The sequence below is a fragment of the Myotis nattereri genome, assembly GCF_964212035.1.
Source record: "Myotis nattereri genome assembly, chromosome: 14".
Taxonomy (NCBI): Eukaryota; Metazoa; Chordata; class Mammalia; order Chiroptera; family Vespertilionidae; genus Myotis; species Myotis nattereri.
This window is the reverse complement of record NC_138089.1, coordinates 37,325,188-37,351,339: the sequence shown is the minus strand read 5'-3', so window position 1 is coordinate 37,351,339 and position 26,152 is coordinate 37,325,188. Positions and strand designations below refer to the sequence as shown.

At 37.9% G+C, this 26,152-nt stretch overlaps 1 protein-coding gene across 1 annotated transcript in view; it reads right to left on the bottom strand.

Moving 5' to 3' along the window:
• The window catches only part of PIK3R4 (phosphoinositide-3-kinase regulatory subunit 4), a 159,061-nt gene that overhangs the window by 7,724 nt on the left and 125,185 nt on the right, over positions 1-26,152 (bottom strand). The window contains exons 12-17 of the mRNA XM_081105472.1: positions 18,069-18,270; positions 15,836-16,023; positions 14,899-15,109; positions 11,617-11,782; positions 3,652-3,816; positions 83-294 (exon numbers count right to left, since the gene is read on the bottom strand). Coding sequence (XP_080961598.1) covers positions 83-294; positions 3,652-3,816; positions 11,617-11,782; positions 14,899-15,109; positions 15,836-16,023; positions 18,069-18,270 — 1,144 coding nt within the window. The remainder of the gene's footprint in view (positions 1-82; positions 295-3,651; positions 3,817-11,616; positions 11,783-14,898; positions 15,110-15,835; positions 16,024-18,068; positions 18,271-26,152) is intronic.

Genomic DNA, 26,152 nt, shown 5'->3' with positions numbered 1-26,152 from the left:
AAAGAGAAAAAGCTTTTACAAGGAAGCAATCCAGACATCAGTGGCATTCAAACCTCAGTCAAGGATTTGAGAGTGAGCTTACCAATGCAAAGCCAGCACTGGTGGATGTCCACAGCAAAGGAAGTTATGAGGCCTGACTTCAAATCGTGCTTTAACGTCCACGCGTTGCTTGAAGACCTGAGGTCCCAGCCAACCAGAGAGCCATTCACAGTGGCATAGGCCAGAATGGACTGCGCCCCAGAGTTGAAGTGATGCATATCCACAACACAGCCATCCTCCTTGGGGTCTAGAATCCTAAAGAAATACACAAAACAAAAGGCCATACCTTTTCCAGTTGAAAACATAGTACCAGTCTCCATTAAGATGAATTTATATTTTAATCATGGTCAAGACATGAAAACTGTGACCTATTAGAACAATGATAGCTGAGGCATTTTTAAAAAATTATTTTAGACCTACAGAAGAGATGCAAAAACAGTACACAGAATTCCTGTATATCCTTCACCCAGCTTCCCCTATGTCGATACCTTCCACAAAATTATAGAACTTTTATCAAAACTAAGAAATTAACATTGGTACAATACTAGTAAAGTGCCAAATATATTAGGGGTTCATCAGTTTTTCTACTAGTATCTTTCAACTGTTCCAGGAGCCAAACCAAAATACCATATGGAATTTAATTGTCATTTCTCCTCAGTATTTCATTTTCTTTCATGGCCTTTTGGAAGGCTACTAGTGGGTTATTTTATAGAATATCCTTCAATTTGGTTTACCTCATGTGTTCTCACAAATAGACTAAGTTTATGCCTTATTGGGAAGGAGACCACAACAGTGACATGCCCTTCTTGGTGTATATTTAAGGGAGTACCTGCTACTCGTATGTATTATTGGTGATGTTAACCTTAATCATTTAGTTAAGGTGGTATCTGCCAGGATTCTCCACGGTACCTTGCTATTTTTCCATTTATAACTATAAGTAGAGGGCTGGTGCACAAATTTCTGCACCGGTGGGGTCCCTTGGCCTGGCAGGCAATTGGGGCCGATGGGGGCTGGCCAGCCAGGGAGGTACCGCAGGAGTGCTCCAGGGGAGTGTCTGGCCCTCTCGCCCAGTCCCAGTCGGCCAGACCCCAGCAGCAAGCTAACCTACCAGTCAGAGTGTCTGCCCCCTGGTGGTCAGTGTGCGTCATAGCAACTGGTTGCGCGGTCGACCAAACAGTCAACCCATCAGTTGGATACTTAGCATATTAGGCTTTTATTATATAGGACTAGTCAATATTTAGGGGAAATGCCTGAGGTGTTCTAATGGTGACTTTCTATTTCCTTCTTTCTGCATTTATAGATTAGAATTATTCTATACGAAAGAGTTGTCACTTCTATATTAATTCATTTGTTCACTTATATCAGTATGGACTCAAGGATATTTATATTATTATTTGAGTTATTACCCAATACTATTGTGATTTTTTTTAATTTGGATATAGTAAAATTCACTTTCTGTGGTATACGGTTCTATGTGTAGCCATCCTATGCAAATATATATGCAAAAAATTTTTTTAAATAATAAATTAATAGCCACTTATCTTCTACCACAGAACCATAGAGAATTTCACACCCCAAAAATTGTATTGTGCATTCTCTTTGTACTCAACCCAATCTCTTTTCCTCCTTATAATTTTGTTTTCCTGAATGCCATATAATTGGAAACATACAATATATAGCCTTTATGTCTGACTCCTTTCATTGCAAAAAAGGATTTTAAGATTCATCGATGTTGTTGCATGAGTCAATAGTTTACTTTTTATTACTGATAATAAAAGTAATAAAATATTACTGATACCTTTTTATTCCTTTTTATGTACTAGTCCATTGAATGGATATAAATGTGTGTGTTTTTTAAGCTTAGGCTTTTTTAAACTACAAAGAATATCAAACTTACTGGCCAGCCTCCTTTATCAGTACATATGCTTTTGCACACACTAATTTAGTTTTCTCTTTTACATCATGAGTCAGTCAGCAAACATTTTCTGTAAGGAGCCAGATAGTAAATATTTTAGGCTCTGCAAGTCACATACATCTGTACTACATGTTCTTTATTTTGTTTTTTTACAACCCTTTAAAAATACAGAAATTATTCTTGGTTTATGGGCCATATTACAGGCTGTAGTTTGCCGACCAAGCTGTCTTAGATAATTATATTCACAAACATTCTATTACAAACTATATTCCCTCTAAAGCGATGATGAAAGTCCAAATGCCAAATAAAATGTGTAAAGGTGTCACAAATTCATGATAACAGTTGATCTGATTGAATGAAGCAAACAAACAAAACAAAAAATAAAAATAAAAGGAGTCATGGAAAGGTTTCTTTGAAACACACTATTGTCAGATACAGTGAAATCTAAATATCCTGGCACAATCTCCCAATCTAGGTAGTCAGTGTTTGTTCAGGGAAAAGACAGTAACATGCACACTGAAAAGCACTAAGAGCTGAGAGGGAACCATGCACAGACTGAGCATGTCAGTGTATGTGTCCTGCCAGCACAGTCACCACACAACACATTTTCCCAAGAGCTCTTTGTTACTTTACATGGAACTCAATAGGTATATTGCTGTACAGTCATCCTCTGCTGAAATAATTTTAAAGAAAACTGGCGATAACAGTTTTTTAGATAAATGCCATATATAGTATGTCCTAGACAAAAGCTGGCCAAATCTGTTTCATGAATGTGTCAAAAATAACACACTTTTAATACAAACAAATAATAAGAACCTAGGTGATCCAACAAATATCCTTTCTCTCAATGGGCATGACTTATTCTCCACTTAACTGTAAGCATCTGCTCATTCTGCTTTCTTCCCTATGGCCCACCACCTCTGGCAGCCCTGCCCTGCTTTGGCTGGCTAGCTTACACTTGGTCTCATCTCTTCCAGGCCTTTTTTCTTATTCCCTGTAATATGGCACATTATCACACTGCAATGAAATCATCTGTTCATTGGTTTCTTCCTCCCATAGACTGTAGTTCCTTAGAGAGCAATAACTTATTTTGTCTTTTGAACCCTCAGTGTGTAGCATACTGGTCAGTTGAAAAATTGCCCTCCTTTATCTTTAAGTATCTTACTTGGCAAATGTTTATTTACTCTGTAGGCAATCACGATTTATAAGTAGTGAAGGAACTTCTTCAATAAAACCAGCCAGTATTTTGTTTTAAAATGATAAGCTAATCATCTGAAAAGCTACACTCCATGTCCCCATCAACTTCAGAGGTTTTAATACCAAGTGACAGATGACATTTGAGTTTTCTTTAATGAAGAACACTCATATTCTCAAAATCAGCTAGCCAGAGTTCTGCTTTTAGTAACTGAGAGATAAGATGTAACTGATAATTAGATTATTCAGATACACTCCAGACCGGAATGAGCCCCAAGTTCAAAATTGCCCTTCTGATCTTTTGACAAGCTGGCAGAAAATAAAACATGCGACAGTTTTCTAAAACTACACGTGATGAAGATTGGAGTTGGAAACATAACTGTATTTCACATGCTTAAAAATAGAAGTGCAATCCTCAGTTGATCCAAACTACATTGGACAGGGAGGGCTAAATTACCCTAGGACTCTAAATGCAGTTAAAAACCCCCACAAAAGAGAGATACCTGCTTTGTAGAGGATGAATTTTAGGAGACTTGGGCAACTTAGAAGCCTCGATGCCAAGAAGCTGGACAGCACCATTATCAGACGCTATGGCCAAGTAGTGGGAACCCTGGCAGAAGGTGAGAGTCTTGACATGTCCTCCAATTCGGCTATATGTAAGAATAGATCTGCACAAAAAAACAAAAAAAAACACCAAACTAGGATTGCATTTCTGAAAGGCCACAAGAACATCATTATTGCTAATATTAAATAAATATCCATGACATTAATAAAAAAGTACTACTTTGAGGTCCATTACATCTCCTTGATCTCACCACTCAAAGGCACAAAATTGCCTTTTCTTCTGATAATTTCAAATGGCTATCCTGCCCTAGCTGGTTTGGCTCAGTGGCTAGAGCGTCAGCCTGTGGACCAAAGGGTCCTGGGTTCAATTCCGGTCAAGGGCACATACCTCGGTTGCAGGCTTCTCCCGGCCCAGGCCCTAGTCAGGGCTTGCGCAGGAGGCAATCAATCAATGTGTTTCTCTTACATTGATATTTATCTCTGTCCTTCCCTCTCTCTTCCACTCTCCCTAAAAACCAATGGAAAAATATCCTCGGGTGTGGATTAAAAAAATAAAATAAAAAGGCTATCCTCACACACTTCTATCACAGAAAGACTATTCATCCTTCTTTCCAGTTGGAACTCCCATACTTGTGGTCCTGATGCAGTTCTCCTTCCACTCCTGCAAAACCTTAAACCCTACTCTTACACCCTTTCAGTTACTCTATAATCCCTAAGCGCAGCCTGGCACAGCAGGAAAACACTGGCATGGAAGCAAAGAGCTGAGTCCACTACTGACTACCTATATGATTGTAGTCAAGCCACTTAACCTACTCTGTGCCTCAGTTTACTCATCTACAAAACAGGGACTGCCCAATTACCTAACTGGGACATAGTGAAGCTCAAATAAACTATTAAACATTAATAAAGGCAAAATATTATTATAATATTCAGTTTCTCCTGCACACATACTGTCTGTCCTCAAGCTGTCTGTCCTCCTTCCTTATATTCATTGCCAAAGTTCTTGAATATCTGATCTACACAGGATGCCTGCCCTCCATTATTACCAACTCCCTTCTTCATTACCCTACACATAGGTTGCATACTCACCCTTCTAAGGGGCCATACTCTGAAAGGTCTCAAGCCCTAACCAGAAAATTTATTAATCTCTATATTTGTAATTTATTTCATTTTACTATACAAGATTATATATATTAAATGTACAAAAATTATTGAAATACAGAAAATAGAGAAAATTAAAAATTCTATCACGAGAAAAAAAACTATTAATATTTTGTTACATATCATTCCAAATGATGTTCTATGCATATTATAATATATTCGTATTTGCTTTTTAAATAAATATGGATATTTTATATTTTTTATTAATCACATCTCTAGTTTACTTTTTCTTAACAACAGTTTTGTTGAAATACAGTTCTCATACCTTTAAGTGTGCAATTCAGTAATTTTTAGTATATTAACAAAATTCTACATAGATTATCAGTATCTAATTCCAAAATATTTTCATCATTCATAAGAAACCCCCAAAGAAAGCCACCTCACACCACCAACATTCAGTCCCTTCTTTCCCCTCCCCCTTAAATTTTCTATGAATTTGCCTATTTTGAATATTTCATATAAATGCAACCATGCATTATGTGGCTTTCTGTACCTGGCTTCTGTTTTCAAAGGTTCATCCGAGGTTCACCCATTTCTTTTTATGGCCAAATATTATTCCCTTGTATGGATATACCACCTTGTTTATCCATTCATCAGCTGATGAACATTTGTGTTGTTTAGCTACTATGAAAAATAGTACTATAAACATCTATAATAATAAAAGCATAATATCTCATTAGACCGGACGTCCTTCCAGACAAAGCTGCAGCGGGCAGGGGCCGGGGCCAAGGCCCTTGCACAAATTTCGTGCATCGGGTCTCTAGTTTGTGTATAAGCCTTTGCGTAGATGTATGTCCAAAGTAGTGCCTACAAGGGCCCACCAGTATGGTAGATGAGTAAAGAGAGCCAGGGACAAGGTAATGGGAGATATGGAAATGCCAGTATGCTCAATCTCTCACATTTGTGTCTCTCTCTCTCTCTCTCCCCTCCCTCCCTCAATACTAAGATACAACTTAGAAACCATAAAATTCACTCTTTTAAAGGGGTTTATAATCACTAAGTTGTGGAACCATCACCATTATTTAATTCCAGAACATTTTCCTCATCCAGAAAGAAACCTTATACCCATTGGCAGTCACTCCCCAGTGTTCCCTCCCAGTTCTTGGCAACTACTAATCTATTTTCTGTCTCTATGGATTTGTCTATTCTGGACATTTCATATAAATGGAATCATATAATATGCTAGATGGCCTTTGGATCAGGCTTCCTTCACTTAGCATGTTTTCAAGATTTATCTATGTTGCAACAAGTACCAGTATTTCATTCCTTTCTACTAGTATTGCTAAGTAATATTCCACTATATGGATATACCATATTTGGTTTATCTATTCGACAGCTGATAGACACTGTGGTTTCCACTTTTTGGCTATTATGAGAAATGCTGCTCTGAACACTAGTGTATAGATTTTTGTGTGAATATGTTTACAACTATTTAGGGTTTTTATACCAATGAGTGAAATTGCAGGATCATAAGGTAACTCTATGATTACCATTTTGAGAAACTGCCAAACTGTTTTTGCAAAGTTGCTACACCATTTTACATTCCCACCAACAATGTATGGAAGTTCCAATTTCTCCCCATGCTTTCTAATACTTGTTATTGTCTTTTCTTTACAGCCATTCTAGTGGGTGTGAATTGGTATCTCATTTTGGTTTTGGTTTGCCTTGCCCTAGTGAAAAATGATGTGAAGTACCTTTTCATGTACTTTTGGGTTCCATTTGGAGAAAAATATATTTGAATCCTTTATTTTTTTTTATTGTTGCTTTCTTATTGAGTTTAATGTGTTTATTGAGGTGCATGTGTTTGTAATTGTTATGTTTCCCTGAGGCACTGACCCTTTTATTATTATAAAATGTTCTTGTCTCTAGTAGCAATTTCTATCTTAAAGTTTATCTTGTCTGATATTAATATAGTCTCACCAGCTCTCTTAGGTACTATTTGCATGGTATATCTTTTTCAGCCATTTCACTTTCAACCTATTTGTGACATTGAATTAGCACAGGAATATCATGTTTTTTCATCCTTTCTGCCTTTTGTTTATGTTTAATGTAAGTACCAATAAGGCAGGATTTATGTATGACATTTTGCTCTTTGCTTTCTCTCCCTTGCATGGTTTTTGTTGTTGCTGTTCTTCTGTTCTTCCGTTACTGCCTTCTTTTTTGTTAAAAATCTATTTTCTAGTATGCATTTTAATTCCCTTCTTGTTTCTTTCACTATGTTTCTGAGTTTTACTAAAATATATTTTATTGATTTTTTACAGAGAGGAAGGGAGAGGGACAGAGAGTTAGAAACATTGATGAGAGAGAAACAACAATCAGCTGCCTCCTGCACACCTCCCACTGGGGATGTGCCCACAACCAAGGCACATGCCCTTGACCGGAATCAAACCTGGGACCCTTCAGTCTGCAAGCCGACTCAGTGGCTCTATCCACTGAGCCAAACCGGTTAGGGTTTTACTAAATATTTTTAGGAGTTTATATTTTAGTGATTGCCCTAGGAATACAATAACATCTAAAAGTGATCAAATTAATACTAATTTAATTTTATTAATAGACAAAAACTTTGCTCCAATATATATATCTCTGTTCCCTGCTCCCTTCTCTGTACTATTATTGTCATAAATTATTTATTTGCATAAGCCCCAAAATATAGTTTTACAATTTTTCTTTATAGGTCATTTTTAAGTTAGTAGGTAAAAATAGTTACAAAAAATAACTTATATTCTCATATTTACTTAAGTATATATTTTTTTCAGTGCTCTTTATTTCTTCAGGTAGGTTCAAGTTACTGTCTTGTGTCTCTTCCTTTCAGCACAAAAGATTCCTTTTAGGGAAAATCTGCTAGCAATAAATTCCCTGTTTTTATTTCCCTTGGAATGTCTTCCTTTTTTATTTTATATATATATATATATATATATATATGTTTTTTTTTCTCACTATATAATTATTGTTTGACATCTTATTCTTTCAATACTTTGAATATATAATACCACTGGTAGCCAGTTTCCATCATTTCTGGTGAAATGTCAGCTTTTAACCTTATTGAAAATCTCTTCTATATGGTAAGTCACTTTTTTGTCTTACTGTTTTCAAGATTCTTTGTCTTTCAGTGGTTTGCTTATCATGTGTCTGGCATGGCTCGCATTGATTTTCGCCCTACTTAGAATTCATTGATCTTAGATATGAGGATTAATATTTTCCATCAAAGCTGGTGAATTTTCAGCCATATTTCTTCAACTATTCTTTCTGTTCCTTCTTCTCTCTCTTTGCCTTTTGGAACTCTTAGTATGTGTATTAGAGGCCCAGTGCACGAAATTCAGGCACTCAGGGGGGCGGGGGATAGCGGGCCCTCAACCTGGCCTGCACCCTCTCACAGTCCAGGAGCCCTTGGGGGATGTCCGGCTTAGCACTGCTGCAGAGGCAGGAGAGTCTCCTGCCACCACCGCTGTACTTTCCAGCGGGTGAGCCCGACTTCTGGCTGAGCAGCACTCCCTCTGTGGGAGCACACTGACCATCAGGGGGTAGTTCCTGCATTGAGCGTCTGTCCTCTGGTGGTCAGTGCACATCATAGCGACCGGTCGTTCTGCCGTTTGATCAATTTGCATATTAGCCTTTTATCACATAGGATGTTTGTAGAAGAAGCATTTATGGAAAATATAATCTAGAATACTACAAGGATTAAATTGAAAAATCTATGTGAAAGTTTAGAAAAACAGCAATTTTTCTAGTAGTCCTCAAGGGACAAATTAAAAGTATAATTCAAATAAGAAAGAAGAAAATGGCAGAGCCAAGATCCAGGTGGCCTAAATCACCAATCATAATTTAATCAGAAAGTTGGGACTGGGAACTGGGTAGTCAGTCCACCAACATAATACTTAGGGGAGAAGCATCGGTAGTCAGAATGTGCCAATAACATTTCCTGAGAAAACACATCACTTTTACTGCTCTACCCAGCCACCAGCTGTTCCTCACTGGGTTCTGGCACTAAGAATGATATGCTTACCCCCTCATCGGTTCATGAAGGCATGTGATGAGAGCAACACTTTCTGTTCCCTTCTCTTCTTCCCCACCCCAGACCTGGAATGAACCACCACCAAGCCAAGGCCTACTGCACTCAACAAGAGAGCAGGTGTGAATGGCAAAGTAAGAGAACAGATGCATTCAGGGGAAATTCAATCTCAAGCTAGAAGTTGGATTTATCTGTTAGGTTTGCAAAATCTCACTTGTTAATTCCCACAAGATTTTTACCAGGAGCCATGCCCTCTGTATCCCAGCGTCATATTCTAGGCAGTGGTATCCAAGTGTCACATTTCAGACAAAGCTAACAGATGAATCCAACTTCTAACTTGAGAAGTTTCCTAATGCCAATTAAACTTATCCTCCTGATAGAAGTGACAATGAATGCAAATGATGATGGTAATAACAACGAACCATTTGGAAAGTAATTATCAGAAGAGATGTTTATAAAAATGCTATTAACAGTGGGGGGAAATTAAAAAATGGTTGTAAGCAAGGAGGGGTCAGGGATTGTATGTGGAAGAATATGAGGGGAATAAGCTGCTATGATGCTTATGCTCTGTATCTCTAGAGAAGTTGCACAGATGTATTTGTTAAAACTCATGGAATGAAAAAAGAAAAAAAAGAAAACTCATGGAATGGTTCACTTAAGATCTGTGTACTTCATAACATAAATTTTATGCCAAAAAAAGAACTATGAACAAATACTGAGTTCTAGTTAATGATATGCAAGCAGTTTTTACCGATGTCCAGAACTTAGTTTGAAATATATATTTTAAAGATGGGTTGATAGGAAGATGGATAATTATGAGAGCAAATATAATAAAATAATTACAGAATCTGCATGGCAAGTGCATGGATGTTCACGTGAAACTCAACTTTTCTTATAGGTTTGAAAATTTCATAATAAAATTGACAAAAAATTGCTACATGGACCCAGGAATCTCGTATCAATTTTTGATTTATATTCTGACTAATGCAATGCCAAGAGAGAATAAATAGGGAAACAATAATTAAGCATGGTGTAAAAATATAGAACCCTTTTTAAAAAAATGAGCCCTGACCAGTTTGCCTCAGTGGATAGAGCGTCGGCCTGCGGACTGAGGGGTCCCAGGTTCGATTCCGGTCAAGGGCATGTACCTTGGTTGCGGGCACATCCCCAGTGGGGGATGTGCAGGAGGCAGCTGATCGATGTTTCTCTCTAATCGATGTTTCTAACTCTCTATCCCTCTCCCTTCCTCTCTGTAAAAAAAATCAATAAAATATATATTTTTTTAATAAATGAATAGCACAAATTTGTATCAGAGTGGTAAGGAGTAAACTTTTAGTTATCAAAGCTATTTTGCTGTTTGATGATTTTGTGGTTAACTATGGTCAATGAGCTGATAAGAAAAGCACCAGAGATTCCTCACATCATTTTATGCACATAAGATTCGAATTTCTGCCGAAACCGGTTTGGCTCAGTGGATAGAGCGTCGGCCTGTGGACTGAAAGGTCCCAGGTTCGATTCCGGTCAAGGGCATGTACCTGGGTTGCGGCACATCCCCAGTAGGAGATGTGCAGGAGGCAGCTGATCGATGTTTCTAACTCTCTATCTCTCTCCCTTCCTCTCTGTAAAAAATCAATAAAATATATTTAAAAAAAAAAAAAAAAAAAAGATTCGAATTTCTACCAGTTTTCTTTTCAGACCCAAACCAAACTAGACACAAAATATGAATATGGCAGAATTGATGGTAATGGGGAGCAGGGGGAAGGAATGAGGGTGGCAGAAAGACTGCATATTAAGGACATAACTATACAGCAATACAAATCTAATATACTTCTTATAATAATCACACTTATGAAAATCACATCATGTATATTTAAAGTTTTCAGTATTTCAAGCCATAAGCTATCTCTACTTTGACAATTAACAGTGGGGCAATGGTAGTATGTGTTTCCTTGCATAGCCAGCCATTCCATCATTTTTTTAGTTTTCTCTTACTCACACTCCATCTAATCCATTCAGCAAATCAGATTGGTGCCACCACCAAAATATATTCAGAATCTGGTAATTTCCCAATATCTCCACCTCTTGCTTGAATTACTGTAAAGGCCTGTTTCTGCCCTGTTCCTTTTCAGTCTATTCTCAACAATCTAACTCAGATCACATCTCTCCTCTGCTCGGAACCCTCCAAAGGTTCCCCATTCCCTCAGAGTAAAAGTCAAAGTCCTTTACAAGAGCCTATAAGGCCCTTTATACTCTGGCCCCTCTTGTTCCACTCTCATTCATTCTGCTCCAGCCACACAGACCTTCCTGTTGGTCCTCAAACATGTCAAACATCTTTCTACCTCAGGGCCTTCGAAATCCCTGTTTCCTCTACCTAAAATGCTTCTCCCCAAGACATCCATATGTCTCTCTCCCTCACCTTTTTTAGGTCTTTCCTCAAATTATGTTTCTCTTTGTGAAGTATTCTCTGGCCAATTTATTTAAGATTCTACCCTACTGCATTCCCTATCCCTTTTTCCTGCTATCATTTCCTCCATAACATTTTTTTACCAACTAATATACTGTATGTTTTACTTATACTGTTTACCCTCTATCAGCTCCCACAGAAAAGGTATTTTTGTTCATTTATCATTGCTGTATCCCTGGCACTAAGACAATGCCTATCACGCATAGTGTAAGCAATCAATCAATATGTTAACTGAATGAATGAATGGACTCTCCCCCAAGCATATTTTACCTGGTGGTAGTGGTCTTCCCCTCCATCTTTTGACTGTTCCAGATTTTCACTGTACCATCATTTGAACATGTTGCAAAAAGTGAGTGTTCATCAGAGACTCTAATTCGATTCACAGCAGATTTATGTTCATGAAGATGTGCGACTAGTAGCCCTTTAGGACGCCACCCTGAGGAAAAGCAAATGAAACGTTTATAAATACAATCTTTCCCTCACACACCCCTCCCCCCCCACCTATAATCACCAACAACCAGCATAAGAACAATGGTAAGAACTAAACAAAGAGTACCAATAGACAGCCAATACAGAGTCGTCTAGTGGGCCATGACAGATACTATTACCTATTAAGACATCCAAGATAACAATTAAGTGTTTCTAAGGTAGCCTTACAAAGACTAGAGTTCTTCTCTAGTATCTGAGAAGCAACAATAGTCGCTTGCTACCCAGAAAATCCCTGACTACTTGCTTGGTAGCAAGAGGTAATGACTATCCTGACCTAGAGAAACTGGATGCTAGGAAGGCACCCTGAGCTTAAAAGTCTCAAAGACTCAGATTCACTATACCATAAATGTCTGATCTGAGGGTACATATTTAAACTCCCTGAGCTTCAATTCCTCAAATATAAAATAAAATGAGGGAAATATTACTTCAACCAAAAACTACATGGATAAATGAGATGTATAGGGTCTAACACTGACCCAGGTCCATGGTAAGCACCCAATGTTGATTTCCTCTCTACCTGCAGTCATTTATTCTACGGCATCAACACCTACACTAATAAAAGAGAAACATGCAAATTGGTGTCACTCCGCTACGCCCACCAGCTAATCAGAACAACTATGCAAATTAACCCAACAAAGATGGTGGTTAATGTGTATATGCAGGCACGGAGCGAAGACTGAAGTCTCCAGCCAGAGTGAAGACTGAAGCCTCGCTGCGGCTGCAGCAGAGAAGCCAAGCCTCGCTGCGGCCGGACCAAAGGCCTGGGTCCTGGGTGCCGAAGGAAAACGGGTGCCAGCAGTCAGGGGAAGGAAGGTCTATTGCACGAATCTTTGTGCAACGGGCTTCTAGTGTTAGTATAAATGGCATTGTAAATTACAGCCTCAGAATGCCCATGAATTTTCTAGTACTTTTTTATGACATCCACTAGTATACCTTTCTGTTTTATTATATATTTTTTGTGTATGAGTAATTTCCTTTAATAAATTATAAATTCTCTGAGGCTAAGACACCATGTTTTATCTATTCTGAATAATTCATAGTATCTAGCATGTCCTTGCACATAACTGTCTTTAAGGTTTGATGAATAAAATTCCATAGTATGTGCAACATTTCATCATTTTTAATAATTTTAAAATAAAACAAAACAGAAAGCTGCTCTAAAGATCATACTATATTAGGAGTTAGCCCTGTGCCTACTTAATACATTGTATGCGGGAAACGTGTTTACACGTTTTACGTATTTATACATTCTACCAGTGTAGTAGAGTGCAGGACACGTATTAATACGTTTTTTATAGACTAGCGGTAAAATGTGGGTAACGTATAAATACGTAAACTAAAGTTATTGTAATTTTACTGAACGTTGCCATTTGCGCAAAAAATTAGCAAAAATGGCCCGCGCCACCTGTTAGCGCGCGATAAAAACTACCCGCAAACAATGTAAGTAATAACAATGTCATTTTAGGATGAAATTCTTTTTTATCAAGAAACAAAAATGAAACCAAGACTACTTCCAAACTTGGCTTACACTAAGATAAAAAATACAATGTTTCCCCTTGGATCTCTAACCCACAAGTGTGAGAAGAACAGCTGGATATGATTTTTAAGGAAGATATGCTAGATTTGAAAACGATCAAAACACTTTGCCATGAAGTCTAGATAATCTCCCAGGCTAGGCTGAACATTTCCCTCTAGAGAAAATCAATTTCACACAACAACTCAAGTGTGGGGGGAAAATGTAAGAGCCCAACAGTCACTGCACATTTCTTAACCACAAAATTTGACACCTTTTCTGTGATTAATGTATAAAATGTATAACAGCTCCACATAAAGTACAAAATGCCACTTAAAAAAGATAGGTTCTATCAAAAAATAAAACAGCTTGCAGTCAACTTTTTTTTAAAGCAGTGTTGGTAAATAATATTGAACTATATTACAGAAACAACTTAAATATTCCAGGGTATTTATTTTGATAAGAAAATTTATGTGACTTCAAAATGCCACTAACCACTTAATAATATTTTCTAAATCTTTAAATCATTTATCTATACCAGCATTTCCCTGAATTCACAATAGAAGCCCATGGAAATTCACATAATTTTAAATCTCTATACATAACCACACTATACATTTCTCCTCAGTATTCAAGATAAATTTTTATTATTAAAAATCTATACATAGAAACTCATTAAAAATGTTTTTCAAAATCTGCAAATCTAATATCAAAGACTAGCTCTACCACATTAAACTGGGCAAGTCATAACTGAGCCACGTTTTCATCTGAAATATCTAATTTTCTTTCAAATCTCAGCATTTAAGAGTATTTCCCTAAAATCTTAATGTAGATAATTGTTGAATGGTTGGGTATAGGTTAATTTTGTTTTCTTTTCAAAGCACCCATCATTTTCTATGTTTTTAATCACTTTTTAAAAGAAAATTAAGATGTTGCCCTGGCCAGTTTGGCTCAGTGGATAGAGTGTCGGCCTGCAGACCAAAGGGTTCCAGTTTGAATTCTGGTCAAGGTCACTTTCCTTAGTTGCAGGCTCCTCCTCGGCTCAGGGCCTGGTCAGTGCTCATGCACAAGGCAACCAATAGATGTGTTCTCTCACATCCATGTTTCTCTCTGTCTTTCCCTCTCTCTTCCACTCTCCCTAAAAAAAATCAACTGGAAAAATATATCCTCTGATGAGGATTAATTAAAAGAAAATTAAGATGTTAAACCCTTCAGAAATTGAAAGTTGAAAAAGAAGCCTGGCATTCAATGAGAAAGCAGCATAGCACTAAAGCTAGCAGGTGAAACCTAACTTGGTAAATGGGGAAAATGGGCCACAGACAGGCTAAAACAGTGACTTAAACAAGACACTGCAAGTTGCCCCTACAGCTAAGATGATCCAAACTCCATAATTAACGACTTTAGATTTCTTACTGTTTCTTCCTCTAGGCTTCCAAAGTGGCAGTCTGTTCTGTCTCCCTTTGCCTGGTAGTTAATTATCAGTACCCTGCATTAGATTCTAGGCTTCAGCACCCAGGCTGGAATACAACTCCCTAGCAATGGCACCTTACCAGGCGGCGGTGGTTTACTCTCCCACTCTGCGTTTTCCATCATCTGCTTAGCTATTCTCTCAGCATTGCACTGCTCCCGCTTTTGTTGTATGAGTTGCTGAAGCTCAGTTTTACAAGTCGTGATCCGAATCTGGTAGGTGGACGGTAAAATTGTACTACTTAAAACCTGTACTGTTGGTTTTCTACTTTGGGCATGTGTCACTTCTGGAACCTATAAAACAAACAGAATTATAGGTATTTATATCATAAGCAAAGTATATCTGTTGATAAAAATGTACCAATGTTCTCTTTATCCATTAAATCAGCTTTTTGTCCTTATTTACATACTGATTTTTAAATCCATTCAAATACAATGACGCTTTCAATGCAAACCTAGTTAAAATCAAGTTTAACCACCATATCACATATGCAAACTTCTACATTAAAAAAATGATAAGTGTAGCAATAACATTAAACAAAAATTCTCATTAAGTGAAAAGAAGAAATAGAATGTTATCCATTTGTTCAGTAAATATTTTCATTTAAAATATGACTGGCTAGGGAAGAGTTACCTTAAATTACAAATTTATTTCAGATATATCTCAATCATCATGTTATTCTCACACAGGGCAAACCTGGGACTTTTCTTCCCAGAAGCGTTTTTGTTATTTACAGACATAACGATGTTATACTAGAGGAAGAATAAAAAGAGAAATAAAAGGTCCATTGCACACTAATTTACAATCACAGTTCATAATAATGCCTCCCATCACAATTTCACATCACTTTATTAGTGAGTACTCTAAAACAAGACCTTTTTTGATGCTTTCAATAACTAGGTTTCCCCTTGGCTATAAAATTAAACATAAACCTGTCTTAAAAAGAAACATGTCCTCCTACAGTACAGTACACAGCCTTTAAACATCCCAAAGGAAGACTGCTGCCTGGGTGACAGTACCTGCGGAGGAGTTGACAAGGGGACACAAATGCCAGCGGAGGACTCGGAACGAGAAGGCTTCCCAGTCTGAATCACCTCCTGGTCACTCCCTTTCGGTAGGGCCTGCGGGATGGCCGGTGGTTCCAGTGACCCAAACATGCTCTTCCATTCTTCATTTACGTTTGAGTCTTGTTTCACATGTTTTCTAGCTACAAAAAGAGATTCAGAATAGACTGAAGGAAGCCTCTAAAACCAGTATGTATTTTTATTGCTGTTGTTTTTGGGGGGTTTCTTTTGGTGGGGGAGAGACAGCAATGGACTTTCACCCTATTTGTTCTTTATGATCGCCAACATATTTATGTTTATATTAAAACTCACTAACTCTTACTTCATCCTAGGACAGTTGGAACCTGTAGTTCACTTCTCCACTTTCAATGGTGTTAATAATTAGACCTGATTGCTTCCTAGTTTCCCAAGGCTAGCTCAATTTCAAGTAACACTTCATTTGAAGAACTACTAACAAAAATAACTTTTTCAAATGTCAGTGACCACACTACTAAATATGACCTATTTCCACTGTTGGTTGCTTAAGAAAACAAAATAAAAATAGAATAAAAATCAATTGTTATACAGCTACCTCCTGACCATAAACAGATGAGAAATCCTTTTTTTATATCTTTGTCCAATTACAAAATGTATATTAAGTAACACCAAGTACCAGAATTACCAAAATATAATATGAATTACTCCCATAAGTTTGTATACCTCATAAACTAGTTTAGTGATATACTGCCATATTATTTTACAAACATAGTATACGCTGTTTCACAACTTGCTTTTTCTTATAGTTTAACTAAATATGTTGAACATTTATTTCACCAATCCCTATCAATGGGCACTTCATTTCTTTCTTTCTTTTTTTTTTTCTCACCGAGAACATTTGTATACATATTTCTTCACATGCATGTTAGTTTTTCTTGGGAGAAATTTCCAGAATTGAAAACAGTGAGTCCTAGGGTAAGGACATTGCCTTCTAACAAGAGTATGTTCAATTTATAATCTCCCCTACAGTGTATGAAATACCTATTTCCCTACACCCTTGTTAACGCTAGGCATCATCTGTCTTTGCTAATCACATAGGCAGAAAATGGCATCTCACTGTCTTAATTCGCATTTCTTTATTATTCTATTAGTTGTATGTCCAAATCCTTCATTATTTTTCTTGTGGCAGTGCTTCCATTTTCTTATTAAATGCAATGCTTTACCTATTACGAATGCAAACCACTGATAATTAAGTCGCAAATACTTTATCCCAAATTTGGCAATTAAAGGTTTATTTTAAATATAATTCATCAGCTGCCCTCATAAGTTGATACTTGAATAGAGGAATTTTTAAAAACATGTACTTGGGCGTGAGTACATCTCCAAAAAGGGTTAAGGGGAAAAGGCTTGAGATATTAAAAACCTCATACAAATCAATGTCAATGTTATTGTCATTACAAGACCTGACAATTCTAAATCTAGAGACTTCAAATGATTAAGGCTTCTTTGGTCTCCACTTTCTTGTATTTCATTGTTAATAACAAGACTATTCTTTTCAAATCACTGAACATTACTCACTAATAACAAACTAGAAACATTTCATTTTACATAGACTACTCACTTTGGGTTAGTGTTTAAAGGATTAAAAAATAAAATTTCACCTTCAGTCATACACCTCCATAGAGGCAACATGATTTTATTACAAGAGTAGGGCTTTAGCCGAAACCGGTTTGGCTCAGTGGATAGAGCGTCGGCCTGCGGACTGGGGGGTCCCGGGTTCGATTCCGGTCAAGGCATGTACCTGGGTTGCGGGCACATCCCCAGTAGATGTGCAGGAGGCAGCTGATTGATGTTTCTCTCTCATCGATGTTTCTAACTCTCTATCTCTCTCCCTTCCTCTCTGTAAAAAATCAATAAAATATATTTTTTATTAAAAAAAAAAAAAAAAAGAGTAGGGCTTTAGAGTCAAGCTTTGATTTGAATCTGATTCTGACACATACAGAGCCGTGATTTTGGCAGGTTATTTTATCTTTAACCTGTAGTTCACTTCTCCACTTTTCCTCCCCCAAATCTTCCTACTACATAATGAAGTCACTAGCTGTATATGAAAGTTATATATCTAGGATATGTGACTTTTATTTTATTACTAATTAGCTAACAGTAGCTTTATGAAATAACTAGTAATACAAGCTACACACACAAATGTACTAACCTCGCTTGTCATCTGGTTCCTGTTTGGTTTTAACAAGATCTACTTGTCTCCCAGTTATGCCCAAGGCAGCCAAGTCAATTATGCCCTTCTGACTACTATCATGAAGATGGCTCTGGTCCACTATATTGGCCTTTGCTTTGTTAGATTTCATCATGAAGTCTTTTAGTGCCAAAAGTTTGTCTTCCTCTTCCTCTGTCATTCCCTAAAAAACAAATAAAATCATATGTTCTAGGTTATTTTTGCAAATAGTAACGACAGGCCTCAGAATGACTGAGAACTGAAGGGTCAAACCACACGATTTAAAATTCTCAGAGTCAGCATGGTAAAATGAAGCAAGCAATGGGCAAGAGAAAAAGAAAGTGGCAATACAGGAAAACATCTCACTTCTCTGGTCTTCCTGAACACACACTCTCCAGTAGGACACTTTCTATTTGTATCATGATTCATATCCTAACTTTTTTTCTAAATGAGAGCATTCAAGTATAATCCATTTTTGAAATCTCCAAAGAACTTAATATAGTGCCTGGTATCTAGTAGATCTTTAATATATAACTTTGAATACAAATGTTAAGTATCTAAACAATAAATCTGGAAATACACTTTTAAACAAACAAAAAAAGTATACTTAAGTCCATCTTGCTCCTGGAAGTGCTGAGAATATTAAATGAGACACTATGTGAGAGCACTGCATATACAGAAAACATTCTACACACTCAGGAATTGATAGGCATGGTGGCTGAACAGCAGATGTGAGCAATCAGCATTTTAGGATAACACTATAATTGGAGTCAGACTGCCTAGGTTCAAATCCCAGCTCTTTACTTACATACTTGTGTGACCTTGGGCAACATAACCAATTTCTATGTAGCTCTACTTATTTATCTATAAAATGAAGGTAACTGCTAGCACCTGACAAAGTTATTATGAATTTTTTATAAGTTAATCCACCTAAAAAACTTAGAAAATTTGAAACTAATAAATACTAAATAATTAATTTAAATAATTCATTCAATGTGCAACTTAAGTATTCTAGTAAATGGAACAATTCTGCATTTTCCTAACTTTCCAACCATGCACGGAATCTTCTAGAATGTTATTATGCAAATAAAAAATTAATAAAATGTAAATGGTAATTCCCAAGGCCTCAATCTAGAGCAGTGGTTCTCAACCTTCTGGCCCTTCTGGCCCTCATGTTGTGACCCAACCATAAAATTATTTTCGTTGCTACTTCATAACTGTAGTGTTGCTACTGTTATGAATCGTACTTTAAATATCTGATATGCAGGATGGTCTTAGGTGACCCCTGTGAAAGGGTCGTTTGACCACCAAAGGTGTCGCAACCCACAGGTTGAGAACCACTGATCTAGAGTTTAAAGCAATAGTCACAATCCACAGTCACAGTAAGACCAAAAAAACAAAAAAAGCTAGAAAGTTAGAAAGCTTAAAAATAAAATAAAATTGCATTGAAGTACAATTATCACAGAGAGAACCTTTTTCTAACATTAGCCTGAAAGTCATTTATTTTCACTTATCCTTATGCAATCTGCTTAATACAGGCAGTTTTTTAGCTATAGTAATAATTCCATTCTTTTTATTGGTCTCTATTTTAGCTCACAAAAGAGAGACCACAGAAGGGAGAGCCATTGTGAGGAACATTAAAAGGAATGGAATACTGATATATGCCACAATATGCAGAAACCTTAAAAGTATTCTGCTAAGTGTCCTGGCCAATGTGGCTCAGATGGTTGGAGCATCGTGCAGCAAAAGGTGGAGGATTCAATTCCTGGTCAGGGCACATGCCCAGGTTATGGGCTTGATCCCCAGTGAGGGTGTGCAGGAGGCAGCCAATCAAATGATTCTCATCACAGATGTTTCTATCTCTCTCTCCCTCTCTCTTCATTTCTGATATCAAAATAAATAAATACATAAATAAATAAATCTGGACAAAACATATGAAACAACATTTTTCAGTCCTGGAAAACAGGAGGCACAGGGTTGTGATCTCCAAAATAAAAATGAGTTCTATAACTGTCCCAGCATACTCTCCAGAGAGTTACCAGGTCATGGGACAAGAAGGGAAAACTCAAGAGTATAGTAGAGCCAAGTTCACGAGAGTCAGAGTTCAAGGAAGTCACTAAAGGTTAAATGTGAGGATCCAAAAACTGGATAGAGGATGGATCCGACAGAGAGCAAGAGCTATAGAGGTATCTCCTCAAGTCTTTGCCTTATTAATACAGACATACCTCCTTTAATTGCACTTTGCAGATATTGCATTTTTTACAAATTAAAGGGTTTTGGCAACCCTGCGACAAGTCTATCGATGCCATTTTTCCAGTACCATTTGCTCACTTCATGACTCTATAATTGGTAATTCTCACAAGATTCCAAACTTTTTCATTACTATATCTGTTATGGTGATCTATTATCAATGGTTTTTATTATTACTGTAACTGTTTTGGGGTGCCACAAACTGTGACCATATAAAATTAATGGATAACTGTATGTGTTCTGACTGCTCCATAGACCTACTGTTCCCTCTCTCTCTCACTCTCTTTGGGACTCCCTATTCCTGAGGTGTTGGGGGCCAGATGTAAGCTGGCAAGGTCCTTGCACCTGAAGGGGCTAGCAAGGCTGGGACCCTTACCCACACAATTTTCCCAGACTTGTTTGGATGGCGATTATCAGTAGAATGAGAGCAACATTTGTAGAATGAGAACAGCCTTTCATAGCTTACCAAGAAGTCTGTAACTATTTACTGAGATATGCTGTACTGAGAACTTGTCCTTCTGCGGTGTCTCTCCCTTAGAGATTAAGAGGAACAAAGAATACATTCCTCTTGACAGACCTCCTATTCAGTGCGTTATGTATAAATAGGATTGTGTGGCTAATAAAGTTACTTCAGTTCTTTGAGAGCTGGAGTCCTCCCGACCCCGCTTTCCTGTCTTTCTTTCTTTTCTCAATTCCCACCTCCCTACCTCAGCCCGGCTCAACCTGTCAGGCTGGCCCTGACACTGAGGCACAAAAATACTGAAATTAGGTCAATTAATAACCTAAATGGCCCCTTAAGTGTTCAAGTGAAAGGAAGAGTCTCACATCTCTCACTTTAAATCAAAAGCTAGAAATCATTAAGTTTAGGGAGGAAGGCATGTCCAAAGCTGAGATAGATCAAAAGCTTGTCCTCTTGTGCCAAATTATAAATGCATAGAAATAGTTCTTGAAGAAAATTAAAAGTGCTACTCCAGGAAAGACACATGGTAAGAAAGTAAAACAGCCTTGTTGCTGATATGGAGGAAGTTCTAATGGTCTGGATAGAAAAGATCATACCAGCCACAACATTCCCTCAAACCAAAGCCTAGTCCAGAGTAAGGCCCTAACTCTCCTCCATTCTGTGAAGGCTGAGAGAGGGGAGGAAACTGCAGAAGAAAAGTTTGAAGCTAGCAGAGGCTGGTTCATGAGGTTTAAGGAAAGAAGGAGTTCCATAACATAAAAGTGCAAGGTGACACAGCAAGTGCTGATGTAGAAGCTATAGCAAGTCATCCAGAAAAGCTAGCTAAGATAATTCATCAAGATGGCTACACTAAACAAGATTTTCAATGTAGACAAAACTGCCTTCTACTTGAATATACCATCTAGGACTTCCACAGCTAGACAAGGAAGTCAATACTTGGCTTCAAAGCTTCAAAGGACAGGCAGATTCTTTTGTCAGAGGCTAATGCAGCTGGTGACTTTAAGTTGAAACCAATGCTCATTTACTATTGTGAAAATCCTTGGGCCCTAAAGAATTATGCTAAATCTACTCTGCCTGTGCTCTATAAATAGAATCACAAAACAGATATGACAGCATTTCTGTTTAAAACATGGTTGACTATTTTAAGCCCACTGTTGAAACCTACTAAATGCTAAAACCAAAATAACTTTCTTTCAAAATATTACTGCTCACCGACAATGTACTAGTTACCCAAGAGCTCTAATGGAAATGTACAAGGAGATTAATGTTATTTTCATGACTGCTAACACAACATCCATTCTTCAGCTCATCGATCAAAGAGTAATCTCAACTGTCAAGTCTTACAATGTAAGAAATACATTATTTCAGAAGGCTATAGCTGCCAGAGGTAGTGTTTCCTTTGATGGATTTAGGCAAAATGAATTAAAAACTTTCTGGAAAGGATTAAGCATTCTAGATACCATTATGAACATTCATGGGCCCTGGCCAGTGTGGCTCATTTGGGCATCGTCCTGTGCACCAAAAGGTTGCTGATTCAATCCCTAGTCAGGGCACATGCCCAGATTTTGGGCACAATCAACAGTAGGGAGTATGCAGGAAGCAGCCAATTGATCTTGCACTCTCACATCAATGTTTCTCGCTCTCTCACTCTCTCTCTCTCCCCCTCCATCTCTCTTTCCCTCTTTCTAAAAAGCAATAAAAATATTGTGTGTTTTTCTTTAAAAAAGAGCCTTTGTAGTTCACAGGAAGAGGTCAAAATATCAATAGAAGTTTTGAAGAAGTTCATTCCAACCCATGAATGACTTTGATGGATTCAACACTCCAGGGAGGAAGTAACTGCAAATGTGGTGGAAATAACAAGAGAACTAGAATTAGAAGTGGGGCCTGAGGATGTGACTGAATTACTGAAATCTCATGATTAACCTCTAATGGATGAGAAGTTGCTTCTTATGTATGAGCAAAAAAAGTGTTATCTTAATCCCTAGAGTGCCGGGGATCGCGATTGCGCTCCTCCTATCTTTCGCCAAAAGTGCTGGGAGCGCTATCAAAGCTTCGAAATGGCGTCCAGTTCTAAGTTTGCTTTTATTAATAATGATGATATTGCTAAATATGTCAATGTAGTAAAGGTTTCCTTAAGTTTTTGAATATGTAACTTCATTTACTTGCGATTCATAATTTTTTTCCTAAACTGCTGTAAAATTAGCAAAAATGCTTGGCAATTTTAGCATAGTTTTTAGAATATTGGTTGGCATTCAAAGGGTTAAGATGGATTCCACTCCTGGTGAAGACTGTTGAAATGACGACAAAGGACTTAGAATCTATAATAATAAAAGTGTAATATGCAAATCGACCGAATGACCGAAAAGCAGAAAGACCGTCCGTCCAGATGACCTTCCAGATGACCACGCTATGACATGCACTGGCACCAGGCCAGCCAAGGCAGATATGATGGGATTGGTCGGGGGGCCCTGCCATCGCCCCAAGATTGCCCTGCAGAGGGAGGCCCAGGCCACTGGTTAGTGGTGCTATGGCAGGTATGCGGGGCCAGCCAGTGATCACCTTGCATAAGGAGGCCCAGGCCAGCCAAGTGATTGTACCGCATGCCTGTCACCCGAAGAAGGAGGAGACCTGTGGCTGGGGAGGGGGGGCAGCGCCACACAGTTGGCAAGCAGTGGCAGCAGCGGGGGCAGCCGGCAGCCAGGGGAAGGAAAGCCCCAGTAGACTCTGATCGCCGGCCAGGCCTAGGGACCCTATCCAAGGGGTCCCGGGTTGCGAGAGGGCGCAGGCTGGGCTGAGGGACGGACAGACGGACAGACAGACACACACACACACACACACAGACACACACACACACACCCCCATGCACAAATTTTGTGCACCAGGCCTCTAGTATTAAATAAAATTAATTGATAAAGCAGTGGCAGGGTATGAAAGGACTGACTCCAATTTTGAAAGAAGTTCTACTGTGGGTAAAACACTATTAAACAACATCACATGCCACAGAGAAATTGTTTGTGAAAGGAAGAGTCAATCAATGTGGCAAACTTCTTGCCTTATTTTAAGAAGTTGCCACAACCAACCCCAACCTTCAGCTACCACCACCCTGATCAATCAACAGCCATCAACATAGAGACAAGACCCTCTAACAGCAAAAAAAAATTACAACTCACTTAAGGCTCTGATAATGCTTAGCATTTTTCAGCAACAAAATATTATTTAATTAAGATGTGTACAGTATATATTTTTAGACATAATGCGATTGCACACTTAATTATAGTGTAGTGTGAAAATAAATTTTATATACACTGGGAAACAAAAAAAACATTCATGTGACTAGCTTTATTGCAGTATTTGCTTTACTGCAATGGTTTGGACTTAACCCACAGTGTCTCCAAGATATGTCTGTACTGAACAATGGACACATGAGAGAAAATTACCTGAGGCCAGGAAAGAGCAAGAGAAAGCAGTAAGCCAAACAATTCCCAAATCTCACTTACGGGTGGGAACCATTCATATTCCCACCAGCCAGAGGAGAAAGCCCTCTTACTACACAAAGCAGCATGTCCTCAGAAGTCCTTAGTAACTGGACTAAACTGGCCATTAACCAAAGGTTGCTCTGAATCTGTCCTAACAAAGCTTAAAGGCAAGGCTTAAAAGAATCAAACTGGTTACAATAACTTAACTGTACCACAGAAGAAATCTAACACTATATAAAGAAATTCAGCACACAACAACATAGAATTCACAATCAATAGACAAAGAAACTGGGTAGCTAAAGGTCAGAGATTGGAAGAGAACTTACAAATTATATATCTTCAATTTTATCTCTTTTCAATTTTATACCTTGTATATATAATATACAATCAAAAGTTATTAAAATAAAAATAATTAAAAAGTTTAAAATGTAAATTATTTGTTACTTTCAAAATAAGGAGTGAAATTTTGTATTCTGTATCAGTGTCCAACAAAATAGATATGAACAGAACAGGGAGCTCTTGTAGCTGAGATCTATCTAAACAGCCCTGCCATGTGTCATCTCCAGATGCTAAGTGCTACTGAAAATCTGGAGTAAAAATTCCAACTTCCATATGGGTAATGTTCCAAAAGTGTACTTTAAGTCTATTATCTGGAACTCTGAACACATTTTCCCATAGAAACAATGGCAGGCTGGTCTAGAAAGGCCTATTTTACCCATGATGTATCTCAAGTGTAGTTCTCTACAAATAAGCACTGTAGAAGCCCAAGCCAAAAAAAAAAATCTGAAGGAATATTCAGAATTCCCACTTGTGGAGGCTATCCACATGTCTTTTCCTCTGTAGTCCTGACATCAGCAACAAGGACTCGATTCTGCTAGTAATCCCAAGAAACTCAGGTATTGCAAGAACCAAAAAGAAGTGAAGGCAAAGAGGTAAGCTGCACACGAACTTCTTCCTAAGTCCACACAAAACCTATGAGAGGTTCTCATCTTAGTTTCCTTTCCTTTGTTTACTTTGAGAAGCAAGACAACATGGTATAGGAACATGGGCTTTGGATTTAGACAGGTTTAGGTTTAAATCTCAGCTGTGAAATTTACTGAACTGTGTGAGCATAGTCAAGTTAACTACCTTCACTGATTCTTAGTTTCCTTATCTATAAAATGGGGATCACACTTGTTGTTCAAGTTCATTTTAAGAACAGTCACAAACTACAAACAGTACCAACTACAGTGGTAGACTCATAGGTTCATGAAAAATGAAAGCTGATGTTTTTCTGCTGTTACTTCTGAGGACCTCTGAGATTCTGGCCTGCTCTTCCTTCTACTAGCAGCACCTGTCCCTTGAAACAGAGCACTCAACCCCATAGTCTCCTAAAACTATGATTAACAGAAGTAACATAAAACAAGGGATTACATGTTCCTCTTTCCCCACTCATACAAATGAGGGGATACACTACAAACAAATGAATATATCAAGCAAACATTTAGAGGAACCGAAGTCAGTGAGTTTTAGTGATTTCATCATGGAGGCTGACACCGAGGGAGCAGCAATGGTAGGTTTGGGAGAACAGTAGGAAGTTGCAAGATTATGAAAACTGCTCCTTTCCTCTCCCTCCTTTCACCCACATCAGTAGCAAAACCTACACCCACAGCAAGGTGAAAAGCAAAAATGAGAGGGCCACAGTGGCTCCATAAAGTAACCAATGACTTACAATGAAAAGGAAATTTCAGTACAGAAGCTTTTAAATTAATATACAAGATCTGGAGGGAGAGGACTATATTCACTCCATCTACGCCCAAAGAAACATCTAAATTGGGGTAGTTTTTACTGCATGCTGAAATATTTTTATAAGAATTACTCAGGAGAAACAACAAAAAAAT